Consider the following 12,271-nt stretch of genomic DNA (forward strand, 5'->3'; position numbering starts at 1 on the left):
TTGGTGGAGAGCTCGTCGTGGCATGAGAATTAAACTTTATGTCCCACGAGTTCGTTGACATTTGTCATTTGCTGATCGGATAAATAAAAACAAACGAATTTCATCAACAAATGCATTTCATGTTCAGTTGTTTAGTCTCAGTGATAATCAGTGAATACAAACGTGTTGGAAATGCCAGGAACTGAGTGAATAATTCATAGTTTCACCTGAAAAACATGAAAATAATTCGTTATTTAATGGAAAATGAAAAACAAAAATTAGAAGGGAATTTTTATGATTGATGGACACGAGAGGGGCACCAAACACCCACGAGGTTATTCACTGGTTGTCATTTTGTCCAGTAGAACGATAAACAAAGCCATTTTGTTAGCAAATCGACTCCAACTACAATTGTTTAATCATCCAAAATTCTGTAAATATGTCTCTGTTGTTGACAACTGAAACTGGATGGATTCTATCCCACTTAAAATACATAAATAAAATGTATATAGACATTAAAAAAGGAGATCAAGAGTTCGAATTGAATTTTTACAACAAATTGTTCGATATAAATAGTCAATATCTCCGGGACAATCAATTTGAGAAGGCGATTGATGGAGTGATTGACGAAGATAATCATAAGGGCGAGAAGAGGAAGAGGAAGAGAAAGAGGAAAGTGGAAATTGATTCCTCGATCTTAAATGAAATTAAATTTGTTAAGGAGAATTTTGAGGGAATAATGAGTGACAGAGTGAGAGCATCAATTTTCCTGAGGACAGAGGGAAGATGGGGGGTTGTGGATAACAATAAGATCGCTCGGGAAGGCTCCAATGATTTCTTCCAGAGAAGTTTTGGTGGGTTTGATGAGTTCTTTGGAAGGAACTCGAGGGATCAGGCTGTTGTAGAGAGCATCAAAGGGGTAGAGTATGTGTTCCCTGAGAATTGTGAGTTCTACTCGCACGATGTAAGGAACATTGGGGAAATGTTAGAGGGGAGAGAGTTTGATTTTGTGTTGATGGACCCTCCCTGGTGGAATAAATTCGTCAGGAGGACGAAAGACAGGATGAACGAGACTGGGTGAGTGGAATCTGGGCTCAGATGATTTTTATTCCAGCGAAAAATGAGTAGTGAAGGGGTAGAAGGAACATAAACGTTTTATGGTCTTTTTTCAGGTATAAAATGATGTATAATGACGAGCTGCTCAAAATACCCATTGAGAAATTATTAACATCGAATGGAGTCATTGCAGTCTGGTGTAGCAATGCCCAGAGTCATTATTGTGATATTATTGAGAAAATCTTCCCGAGTTGGGGGATTAAACCGATTAGCACTTGGTATTGGGTCAAGGTAACTGCTGTAAATCATCAGCTTTCAGTCATGAGACATCGAATAAGAAAAAAAATCATTTAATTAGTCATTTTCTTCAATTTTACGAGCAATCCCTGTCTGATTTTTGTTCAGGTAACCCAGACTGGATACCCCATCTGCAATTTTCGTTACGAATCCGTGAAGCAGCCTTATGAATTGATTATTTTTGGTGCAAAAATTATGAACGATGAAGTTAAGATCCCAGATAAGAGGATAATGATTAGTGTACCGAGCTCGGTACATTCTCACAAGCCTCCATTAACAGGTAATCCTCCAGAACGTAAATGAATATTCATGTAACGAAGGCTGGGATGGAACAGGGCATGAGGGAAAATGCTTAGAACAATTCGAAAGCGCTTCTGTTTGAAAGGTTCTTATCTGAGGATCAAATGGTCCTTAAGGAGCCTTGAGAGCATCTGGTATTAAGGGTCAGTTGAGCCTTTCTGAATGTGAAAGTCAAACTCGAGAGTTGTGGGCCTCAAAAATATATTTTTTCAAATTAGGCAAAATTTTAAATTTTTTTGACAGATGCTTATTGATATTTCTCTCGAAGCCTTTTGCTCTTCCACACCAATCAGGAGATATTGATTGTTTCAGAGGTCATTAAACCATTTCTTCCTGAAAATCCAAGGTGCCTGGAAATATTCGCACGATATTTACTCCCTCACTGGACCAGCTATGGACTTGAAGTACTAAAATTTCAACATCAGTGGCTTTTTAAGTAGAAGAAAAATCCGAATATTCATAGCTAATTGAATAAAAATGATTTTCATACGAATTCGACCATCTGAATTCAATGTTTTTAATGATTTCAAGGAACAGGGAACTCCTTATTCTCCAGAAGTCATTACTGAAACTTGATTTCCCAGAAAATCGAAGGTAAATTCAATCGCATGGAAATATGACAAATTGCAATCATGAGATCATTTAGCCTGACAACAAATCGGTGGTTCCCGGCATTCGTGATTTCATTTGACGAATTGGTCTGAAAATATATCAGAGGATAATTATCAAAGGTAAAAAGTAATTTATCCTTTGAGATAAAGTAGTTCGAAATGTCGGTTTTCTCTGTTTCGAAGACTGGAAAAATTATTAACATTTTGTCGGCCTCTGGACTGAGGAAGTTGGTGATTCCCCTGAATGGAGTTTGTTTTTCCCACTAAAATTCTAGATCATTGTGGACTAATTTACCATAATGATCTTGAATTTCAAAAGATAGACTGATATTGTTCTAATTTGTTAATCATAATTTAATTTCCTTTACAGAACTCAGGGATTCCCTGAAAGTTTTTGCAGAATTCACACAAAATAGAACAATTCAAGTTGAATTCAATTTTTTATAAAATGAAATCATAGGAATATCTTTATTGTTTAAAATTTCGAAATAGTACGTTGACATGCGGCGTCGGAATCCGTTGATCCCCACTTCACCCAACAATAGGCACTGTCCCCATGCATATTTGACTACAGTGCGTGACCGTGACGTTTACCTGGTTTACCTGTTCTGTTGTCTCTGTTGTAACAACAGAGGTTACGCCTGTGACGACCAACAAAAATGATTACAACTGTAAAAAGAGTCGTTGAGGATCGCGTTGTGCTCCAAAATAATGGAGAGTGATTACTCATAAAGTTTTGTGATTTCTGAACTGCTGAATTACATGGAATTCTGATTATCAAGTTCGTGAAAAGTGAAATCAGTTACTTAACCCCTGCGAATTCCTCGTTGAACGAGAGTGATGGAGGAGCGTCCGAGTCAATGAACGTTGAACTATCCTCGGGAAGTCATTAATTACCGTCAGGATGTCCCAAGGTACTCACGCATGTTTTCATATTTTTTTATTTCGGAAAATTTTGACTTTTGAGGATATTTTTTGGGGAAATTGTAGAGGACCTTTTGCGAGATGTGGCCAGGGCCATCGAAGGGTGCAACACAATCCGATATCCGACCTACAGAACTGCTGCTAAGGTCCAGATATTGCACAGGGAGCTCCACAGTAAGTTAATTAAATTTTAATGTTAATCATTTTTGGCACAGTTTTAGGGGATTTTGCATTAAATCCTGGGCCCACTAAAATTGTACATAATCGGGCTCTGAAAATTGACAAATTCAGGAAAATATCAATAATTCATGAGCCCCTCCGCTAGTGAATTAATCTCCTTATGAAAATAATGGCGAGTGATTTTTCATTGAATTTTTCCAGTGCAATATGTCGAGTTGAAAACAGTAATAGGTGTCTTCGAGCGTCACCGTCTATCAGTAACCGAGAACTCTGTGCCCCTGGATGAAACCGAAATAGAAGACGTCATATCCGATATTTACTTTGCCTCCCACAAGGAGTCCGAGGTGGATTTCGACGTCAATCAGGCGACAAAATTGGCTGTTAATTGTGTGATAAGGATATTCGATCCGTGAGTTACCTCATTACCACGTGTAGAATATATCATTCGGCCAATTTACTATTCTTCTTACGAAATCTTGAATAATTGTCAATTAAATCATTATCTTTGTCTAAATCAAGTGTTTTCATAATGAAAAGTCGGCAAATATTATCGACCCTAATCTCATTCCGGTTTATCACTCATCCGGTTTATCCCGCAGTGATCGTAAAGGAAAAGTGTCAGTATTCCCAGTAAAAGTGTTCCTAACTCTTTTATGCTGTGGGAAACTCCAGGAGAAATACGAGTATCTGTATCAGTTGCTGGCCGACCATAACGCATGCCTGTCCAAGGCTGCACTGCATATGTTATTAACAAACGTTTGCAAAGTAACGGAAATGCTGGGGGAGAGCGGGGCCTACGGCAGTCATCTGGTGCAGTCGAGCATTGACAGTTGCTTCATAGAGGTGAATCATAATTTTCCTCATAAAATTAATTATTAATAAGAACTCGCTTCGCGACAGAATTTCGGGTGATATTTTCTCCCGAGATGTATGTCAACTGTGAAAAAAGATTTATAAATATGTCTAAAACCTTTTCGTTTCCACTACGAAAGGGGATTAATCCGCGCAAATTCCTTCAACTTATAGCATGTTCGTTGCTGTCGCGAGGTGAGTCACCTTTCCTCTCTGAATAAATCACTTTACCTCGTTGTAATTGGGTGTATTAATACTTCTACTTAACGTTTGCATAATTAAATTTTGCTTTTACAGTCTCAGGGATGCCTTGGAGTCAGTGAAACTGAGTTTGGAGTCTGGCTAATGCAGGAGCCTCCTCTCCTCTCCTGGATAACGACATTTAATCGCTTGAAAATCTCTGAAAATAGTAAGTTTCTCATTTCTGTCATCTTTCTGAAATTAAATTCGTCGTGGAAAAAATATCTGTTCATTAACCTAAATCAATGAATGAGGTAAAATGGCACTGTTTTAATGATTGAGATAAAATAGCACTCTTTTTTCTCAATATAACCCATGCACATCGATATTGAGACGTTCAATAATTCATTTTTGCCCTCAGCCGTCCATAATATTAAGTGTTCAACGTGTAAAATTACTCCAATTCATGGGCCAAGATTCTCTTGCTTGCGATGCGCCCGTTATCACCAATGCCAGACGTGTTTTTTCCTGGGGAAGGTGTCGAGTAAACATAAATTGAAGCATCCAGTACGTGAATATTGCACGAAGGTATTTAAAAACATTTCCGAGACCAAAAGAAATCCTTCGCAATTTACGAATTCATCTACACTCGTTGATGTTGATGGATTTGGAAATATCAGAAATTGCGCAATTAACCACCTACTACTCTTTCCAGACATCGAGTAAGGAGCTCACAAAATTAATAGTCGAATTGATACGGAATAAATTACGTCTCTGCCCGACCCAGGGCCCCTCTCCTCCCACAGAAGCACAATCTCCTGAATCTCCAACGTGAGTGAAAATCTGGCCTTTTTGCGAGATTATTAATTAAAGTTCCCAAAATAAATGGTTGACATTTATATACTCATAGGAATGAGGCTCAAGGGCTTGACACGATGTCTGTCAGGAGCACTGTCAGACGAAGAGTCTTGAGTGATCCGCAAAAAGAATTGCAGAGTATTATTAACCACCTGGAGGAAGAGAATAGACAATTGCAGGTGGAATTGATGGAAATATGCGGAGGTCGGGCCGAGCGACTGCAGCAGCATCGACGCACGGTAGAATCGCAGTTGCACAGGCTAAAAATACTCAAAGTACGTAGGGAATTCATTAACGTTTTTAATTATTGGAAGCTCTATTGATAGAATAATCCAGAGAAACTAGTTTTACAATTATTTAGTGACGTAGGACGTCACTGTCCAGTGCTCAGGGCAATGCAACGCTGAATGAACGATAAAAAAACTTGATTACGATAACAGTATAATTCTATTTTTAGAAATATTTATTCAGCGGCCAAGGTATTGCATCGGCGCAGGTGATTAATCGCGTGCAGAGTACACCGATGCTGCCGCCGATATCTTCGCGATATCCAGCATTGACACTCCCTGAGTTCGAGCTGAGTCCGATTATTCGTCAATTAAATACGGATAAACATCAACATCAAGCCATTGATAATGGTAATGAGAGCCAGGAAAACACTTATAGAAACTCCGAGATTAGCCGGAGTGCAGAAGGTGTTGAATCACAGGAGGTTTCTAATACTTATAGCAACACTGGGGTTTGTGAACCCTCGAGGATCGAGTTGAGCACTTGGATTGGGGGTAATTATGAATTACATTGATTACGACTGCAGTTAGTGGGAGTGATTAGAATTTCTAATCGATAGCTATGATGAGATGCTAATTCCCGCCCTCCCACCGTTTCAGGTAATCGATCAACGATCGACCAGACGCAGAGTGGCTTTTCCCAGTGGCTGAACCCTGACAACCCCTCAATAATAAAACATAAATACTCAAAGGCAATTGACACAGACTCCCCGATAGGCATGCCCCGGGATACCCCGTCATCCCTCCAACGTCCTGACAAGCACTCTCAGCACAGCAGCCTCCAGAATATCCAGGGCGATCTGAACGATATATTAAATCGTCTGCAGCACATGGTAGCGAATGATTGCCTCTTGGAAGAGTCATTCAGTGCTAATGACAACTGCGAACTCAAAAGAGCTGCTACGGAAATGGAAGATTTATTAACCGGTTTGATAGAAGGCATGGAGTCCAGGAAGGACAAGCTCGCGACCATTGTTTAATCACTCTATACATGTAATCATGCAATCAATCGATACTTGTGCATTTATTAGAATTAATTTGTCTACTTTTTAGGAATAAACTGGTTTTATACAACGAATGGTGAGTGGAGATTAATGACAATAAAGAGAGAGGATACTAATGGAAGATGTTTTCCCATTCAATTTGAGTTCTTCAAATGCAATCTATAAATTGCTAGCAAAATTTTTGATTCCGTGGATCAATTTATTGCAAATTTTAGTCCACAGTTAAGATCTGTAATCAATGTTTAAGCCCCCCAAATATTTTAAATCCTCTAGGACTCGTCATCACTGGATAAACAAAAAGTTAAATCACTTCTATTTCAGAATATCCCCTTAATTCAATTATCTCACTCTTTCGTTCTGTTGCGTAACCGGAAAATTCACGGCTTTCCCTTAATCACGGGATTTACCTCCCGACACACTTCTGGATTCGTATATTCACATGCGTACATGCGATGATTCAATTTGAATATGAATCAGTCGGGAAAATGAGTCTGAGGTAAATAAACTCTGCTCGAAGCCTAATTAATCGAGCATCCGTTGGGAGGATCATGAGAATGAAATGTTGCGAATAAAAAATTCAATAATTATAGCTAATATAATAGCTATAATTAATTATAGAAAACAATTTTGCTCGATCCAAAAAATTAAGAACAAGTCGCAAAAGTAGAAAAAAATCGCGGTGGACAAAAATGACGAAACGATCGCCAAAATTTCCCGCCTAAAATGCCGTTTGAATTGTCGCCCTAATTCTAGCCATTCCTGATAGATTTTGGAACGACATTCAACAAAAATAATTTTGCAGTAGTCTGCCTGTTTCACAACCACAATTTCCGTCGATTAACCGCATAAATAATGATCAAGGAATTACAATGATCGTCGCGGAATAGTTGTTGACCTCTCGCTCGCGCTCACGTGCCACCGGCCTGGCACGCGTTGGACGAGACGAACGAGGAAAAAAAATTACACTCCACGTTCCATTGACACCTCTGGGAAGTCCCTGATTATCATTTCCCATGAGTGAAAATCGCCCGCTCGAAAAACCCAAATATGTTAATATTAATATCCAGATCCCTTCCGTCCAGGATATAAATGGTGGATAGAAATTTCTGCTCAGGTCTTCCTCGATTTCATTATTTTTGTGTGTGACGTCAAACTATTCTTTCCTCGTGCAGGTTTCCTCGGCTTTCGAAGACGAATTGTCTAGCCAGAGGACTGCAATCCCTCCCCCAACCCCTCTTCACAGGGCGACTCATCTTTTCGTGTAGGAAAATTATAATGATGGGTAGGTAGGAATAATTACGTTGCGGTAATTTGTATTGTGGCACGTGCTCCGATTATGTAGTTTTTTGCGAAACAGGGGGAGGGGGATCCGAGATGTGAAGCTGCAATTCTTACGGAATTGACGTAATTTTCCTCCTTCGCGGAAGGAAATTTTGAATTGTGAATCATTTTACAAAATTATATCTCAATTATTGTCAATAATTGAGAAATAATTCGCGATCTTCGGTCTTAAATTATTAGTTAATTAAATACCTCTCAATCCAAATGAGTAATTATTATCATAATTAAAAAGTCGATAGTGATATTGATCATTGATTAATTGAAAATACCTCTGAAGATTAGTCCTACCTTCTGTGGTGTTTCCTCGTCAGATGATTTTCCTTCTGTCAGTTTCCTCGGGTTCCGAAGACAAATTGTCTGGCTAGAGAACTGTAATAATCCCTCCTCCTCTCTGCAACACGATTCATCTTTTCATCTGGGAGAAGAAATGATACTAATGGGCAAATAAAGATAATTATGTGTGTAATAAGTTGCATGATGGCACGAGCTGTGATTACGTGGTTTTTGTGGAGACAACAGGTGGAGGAAAATTCAATATATGGAACTGCAATTTTGACGAAAATATTTTCCTTCTGTTGCCCTTTTTCGAGGTACTTTTCACCCATTTTTTTTTTACCGTGAAATATGAAATTCCAAAAAATGTGAAATGTGACATTCTTTATTTGGACTTTGATGAAAAATTACGGTGTCCCAGTGAATGCCATAAAATTGAATGGCCATCATAAAGTTTTGAGTTCAACGTTGCTACTGTTGTCTAAATGGACGGCCACACAATTTCTGTCACAAAATACGTCATAAAATTGAGGAGAGCGTTATCTATTTCGTCGGAATATGACGGACTACGTTAATGCCGTCATAATTGGTCATGTGAACAGCAATTTTTACGGAGAGTCGCGTGAGTTTCCTTCCTCTGTTCCTTCCTCGCGGAAGGAAGTTCCAAACGGAAACTTCATCGATCTGCTATTTTCGTGGATTTAATTTATGAAGCGATAGAAAATTAATAAAATTAACAAAATGATTTCCCAGGGATTTTCATGAGGGGTAAAGCACAGAAAGACTTTTCCAGACAATTTTCGTGGTCTCTAATACTTTGCGAAATTTTAATTATCGATTATTAATTTTTTTTGTGACTAGTGGAGCTGAGGAATCTTTATCAATCGAGGGTTTCATAATTTTCCTCAATTGTGCAGAATCCTGCGTAATTTTCAGAGAAGACCACGCATTATTACGATTTCTGTACTTATTTTCCTTCTCCACGGAATTTCATAACGGCACGAAATTTTCGCTCACGTTTTTTTTTTCTACTGTGTAAAAATCTTTTGCAATCGATTGGAGCGATTGCCGCACCGGGTGCCCGTTGTCTGTTGCAAGGACTGAGCCGATGAATCATGAACTAATCTTCAGGATTTGTGATGATGCAAATTAAATGACTCCAATGACAAATCGAAGTGAAAAAAATTATCATAATGAATATAAATGATGAATGAACTCATCGAATCGATGCCAATTTTACTCAATATTTACATCATTTTTACTCACGATGTTTTTGTTGTTTTCAATGTCAATGGCCGGGTGCTTCACGCTGTCCCGGTTTCTGTCACACAAATACACAGAAAAAAATATATTTTCCAAGAAGAATGATTTTTATACGAATATTTCACAACCCGACCCCAGTTTGTGTTTTAATTTTTTCTCTTTCTTCAAAAATTGGTGATTATTTTTTAAATTAAAAATTAAATTAAAATGACATTATGCAAGCTCCCTATTAACCATCGATCAGCAATCGACGAATGATAAATCATCGATTGACTAACCCTCTCCTAGCGATCAACCACCGATCGAAAGACCGTCGACCGACCGAATCAGCAGATCTCCTATCGCTTCATCATCATTAGGAACGAGCTTTCGATCTGGCACCATCTGACACACGTTAGAGCTTTCCGATTCTTCGACTATGACTTCATAAAAAAATAATTTTCAGTAAAAAATAATCAATTTCACTTCCCCCGAATTCTCCCAAAAAAATGCTGAACGATTTCTCCTCCAAATTGTCTTGTGACACATCTCGCAGTCTCTGTGTGGTCCTCTTACCCAGAATCCTCCTCATCCGCTCGTCACCAGGATTAAAATTTACGTCAGTGGTACACCACAAGTTCCCCCTCCCCGATCCATCTCATTCCCATAAAAAAAATTTATCCTATCAAATTCATCCTCCACCAGGATTGAACCACAATTCAAAATCCATTGCCTCCATCGTGTCTCGTATGACGTAAAAATCGTGTAACTTCCTCCTTCCGATGTGAGGCAGGAAACTTCCTACGAGGATAAATACAACGGCTACGTCTACTGCTCTATAAATAATCACAAATACTCGATTGATATTACCATCGATCTAGCCAATGAAAATGCCTCCTGATAAATTTTTCCTGTCCCAGTTCCCCTCGTCCCAGTGTGGACGCCAAGAGGAAGGAGATGATGAAGATGAGGATGAGTGAAAAAAAATAATTCACGAAGTAGGGATGAATAATGAAGCATCAACTGGTCTGGAGGATCCATAACCAGGAGGAAACGAAGTACACTGACGTCAAGACAAACGGCAATGACGTTTGTTCTGAAAGGAATAAACTGACATAACATCAGCTTTCAGTTGTGGAATTCTTCACATTGTTATATTCCTTGTGTATTAAAATTGCCTGAAGAAGGGGGACACTGGAGGGATTGGTTGGCCATGTGCTAGCAAGATGGATTGACAGAGGATAAAAACACACACATGATGGAGGCAAATGTCATTCAGTCACTCGCTTGATCTTGCTGGAGAAGCACACGAGAGCTGTTCCTAGTCTGACATTGTTTCCCCTGATCATCAGTCAAGGGAGCATTTACTGCATTTGACAATTTTTTTGTCCAACAAACATGGAGTCGACTGCTAAACTGTTCATGTTCCTGATGATCATCATGTTCTGCATTGGGGCTGTGATCACCAGGAGCATCCATCCCTCCCATCGTCACAGTCATCACCATGACAGGGCGAGGGGTCACAGACACTTCAGGACGAGGCATTCTGGTCATCCAGGTGGACTTGGGGACCTGGACCAGGAGATTCTGAACATGCACGACAGTGTCGATGGTCTCGATGGTCATCCCATTGTCAAGAGACACAACGAGGACTTCGATGCTGACATAAAGAACCTGCAGAACTGTTCGGTCTGCACTTACAGTGTCACTCCAGTACCCAAGTCTGATGTCTATGATGTGCCGGAGGATCTGGTGGAGGTGACCTGCAGTGAGGAGAGCATTGGTGAGTCCTGCTCGGAGGTGGGTGTCAACTACGTCTGCATGCAGGCCTTCAGTTATGTCAAGTTTGGGGTGAAAGGGAATCCCGGGGAGTTTAAGAAGAAGAAGATCAATACTGGATGTGTCTGTGCCCTGATGGAGATCGAATCCCTGAAGTCGAAGAAACCGGAGGACCTGCAGGCGTGAGGGGATCCAGGGAATGGGGAAATCAGAACTGATCACTGCCACCACCGATGTACATATTGGACGACTTTTTGCAGAATTATTTATTGTGATTTTTTTAATTAGCAGTTGGTGTTCGTGGGGACTGTTTATTTATTTAAGACGTGTGGGGATGTCTTTGGAACCGGATTATCGCAATGGTTTGTTTATTGGATTATACTATGGACTGGTTAGAGTGAGGGAAAAATTTTTCAGTGAAAAATATTTTTCGAAAGTATTTTTTATTTTGATTTTTGATTGAAAGCGGATTTTTTAAGGGGAGATATTGCTATTGATATTTTTAGGACAACGAGTTTAGCGATCATGATTATTCTATTTATTATTCATCATTATTTATTTCATAATTCACGATTATTTATTTGTGTTATTTATTTCATTTAGCATTGTGTAGAATTTTATTTATTTATCGAGGGAAACGTTGATAAGGCTTCTGTTGAAACTCGAAATGATCTCAAAAAAATAATACATTTTTTATGATGCAAGTACGTCTCTGTCCTTTCACCCCCTCATAATTAACTTTGTATTACTATTTTTATTCAGTATCGAAAACTCCCGATAAGTGAGAGGTCGAGAGGGACAATGCATTCTCATCAAATAGAGAAGGCCCAGGGGTTCGCCAGCGTTGGGCGTAGGGATGCGTTCGTCCGTGAACAGTCTGATAACACACGAATTATTGGTGGTCAGCTCTGTTCTCCCCGACATTTCTTCCAATTTCCTGTGATTTATTTTCCTGGATCGAATCGCGTCAACATCAGTGACATTTTTATTGAGTATCCGATGAAAGTCACGGGCTTTTCACACCGGTAATGCGATTATGAGTGAAGATGACGAGGAACATCGGTGATTTTATCGGGAATTTCGGACAGACGATGGCTGTTGATAGGGG

General features: G+C 39.3%; 3 protein-coding genes across 12 annotated transcripts; all 3 read left to right on the forward strand.

Moving 5' to 3' along the window:
* Window positions 1-13: 13 nt before the first annotated feature.
* Window positions 14-2,912, forward strand: LOC135170187 (N(6)-adenine-specific methyltransferase METTL4). Of its 10 annotated transcripts, none has more exons than XR_010300334.1 (6): window positions 14-1,056; window positions 1,152-1,326; window positions 1,441-1,612; window positions 1,945-2,068; window positions 2,164-2,363; window positions 2,614-2,874. XR_010300334.1 is itself a non-coding variant. In XM_064135759.1 (6 exons), exons 1-6 carry the CDS (start codon window positions 419-421, stop codon window positions 2,764-2,766), a joined length of 1,203 nt encoding a protein of 400 aa, XP_063991829.1. In that variant the 5' UTR covers window positions 14-418; the 3' UTR covers window positions 2,767-2,905. The 10 variants fall into 10 exon arrangements, 8 of the variants coding, with proteins under 8 accessions (XP_063991829.1, XP_063991828.1, XP_063991832.1 ...); XR_010300335.1 differs by having other exon boundaries at window positions 2,736-2,855; XM_064135759.1 differs by having other exon boundaries at window positions 2,164-2,226; window positions 2,736-2,905.
* A 19-nt stretch (window positions 2,913-2,931) lies between these two features.
* Window positions 2,932-6,649, forward strand: LOC135170185 (dystrophin-like). The gene is made up of 10 exons (XM_064135754.1): window positions 2,932-3,157; window positions 3,234-3,341; window positions 3,549-3,756; window positions 3,947-4,190; window positions 4,497-4,608; window positions 4,801-4,967; window positions 5,095-5,210; window positions 5,290-5,512; window positions 5,695-6,019; window positions 6,125-6,649. Exons 1-10 carry the CDS (start codon window positions 3,148-3,150, stop codon window positions 6,502-6,504), a joined length of 1,893 nt encoding a protein of 630 aa, XP_063991824.1. The 5' UTR covers window positions 2,932-3,147; the 3' UTR covers window positions 6,505-6,649.
* A 3,949-nt stretch (window positions 6,650-10,598) lies between these two features.
* Window positions 10,599-12,046, forward strand: LOC135169924 (uncharacterized). The gene has a single exon (XM_064135342.1). The coding sequence runs from the start codon at window positions 10,783-10,785 to the stop codon at window positions 11,347-11,349; it is 567 nt and encodes a 188-aa protein (XP_063991412.1). The 5' UTR covers window positions 10,599-10,782; the 3' UTR covers window positions 11,350-12,046.
* The last annotated feature ends 225 nt before the right edge of the window (window positions 12,047-12,271 follow it).

Source organism: Diachasmimorpha longicaudata, chromosome 16 (genome assembly GCF_034640455.1).
Source record: "Diachasmimorpha longicaudata isolate KC_UGA_2023 chromosome 16, iyDiaLong2, whole genome shotgun sequence".
Classification (NCBI taxonomy): domain Eukaryota; kingdom Metazoa; phylum Arthropoda; class Insecta; order Hymenoptera; family Braconidae; genus Diachasmimorpha; species Diachasmimorpha longicaudata.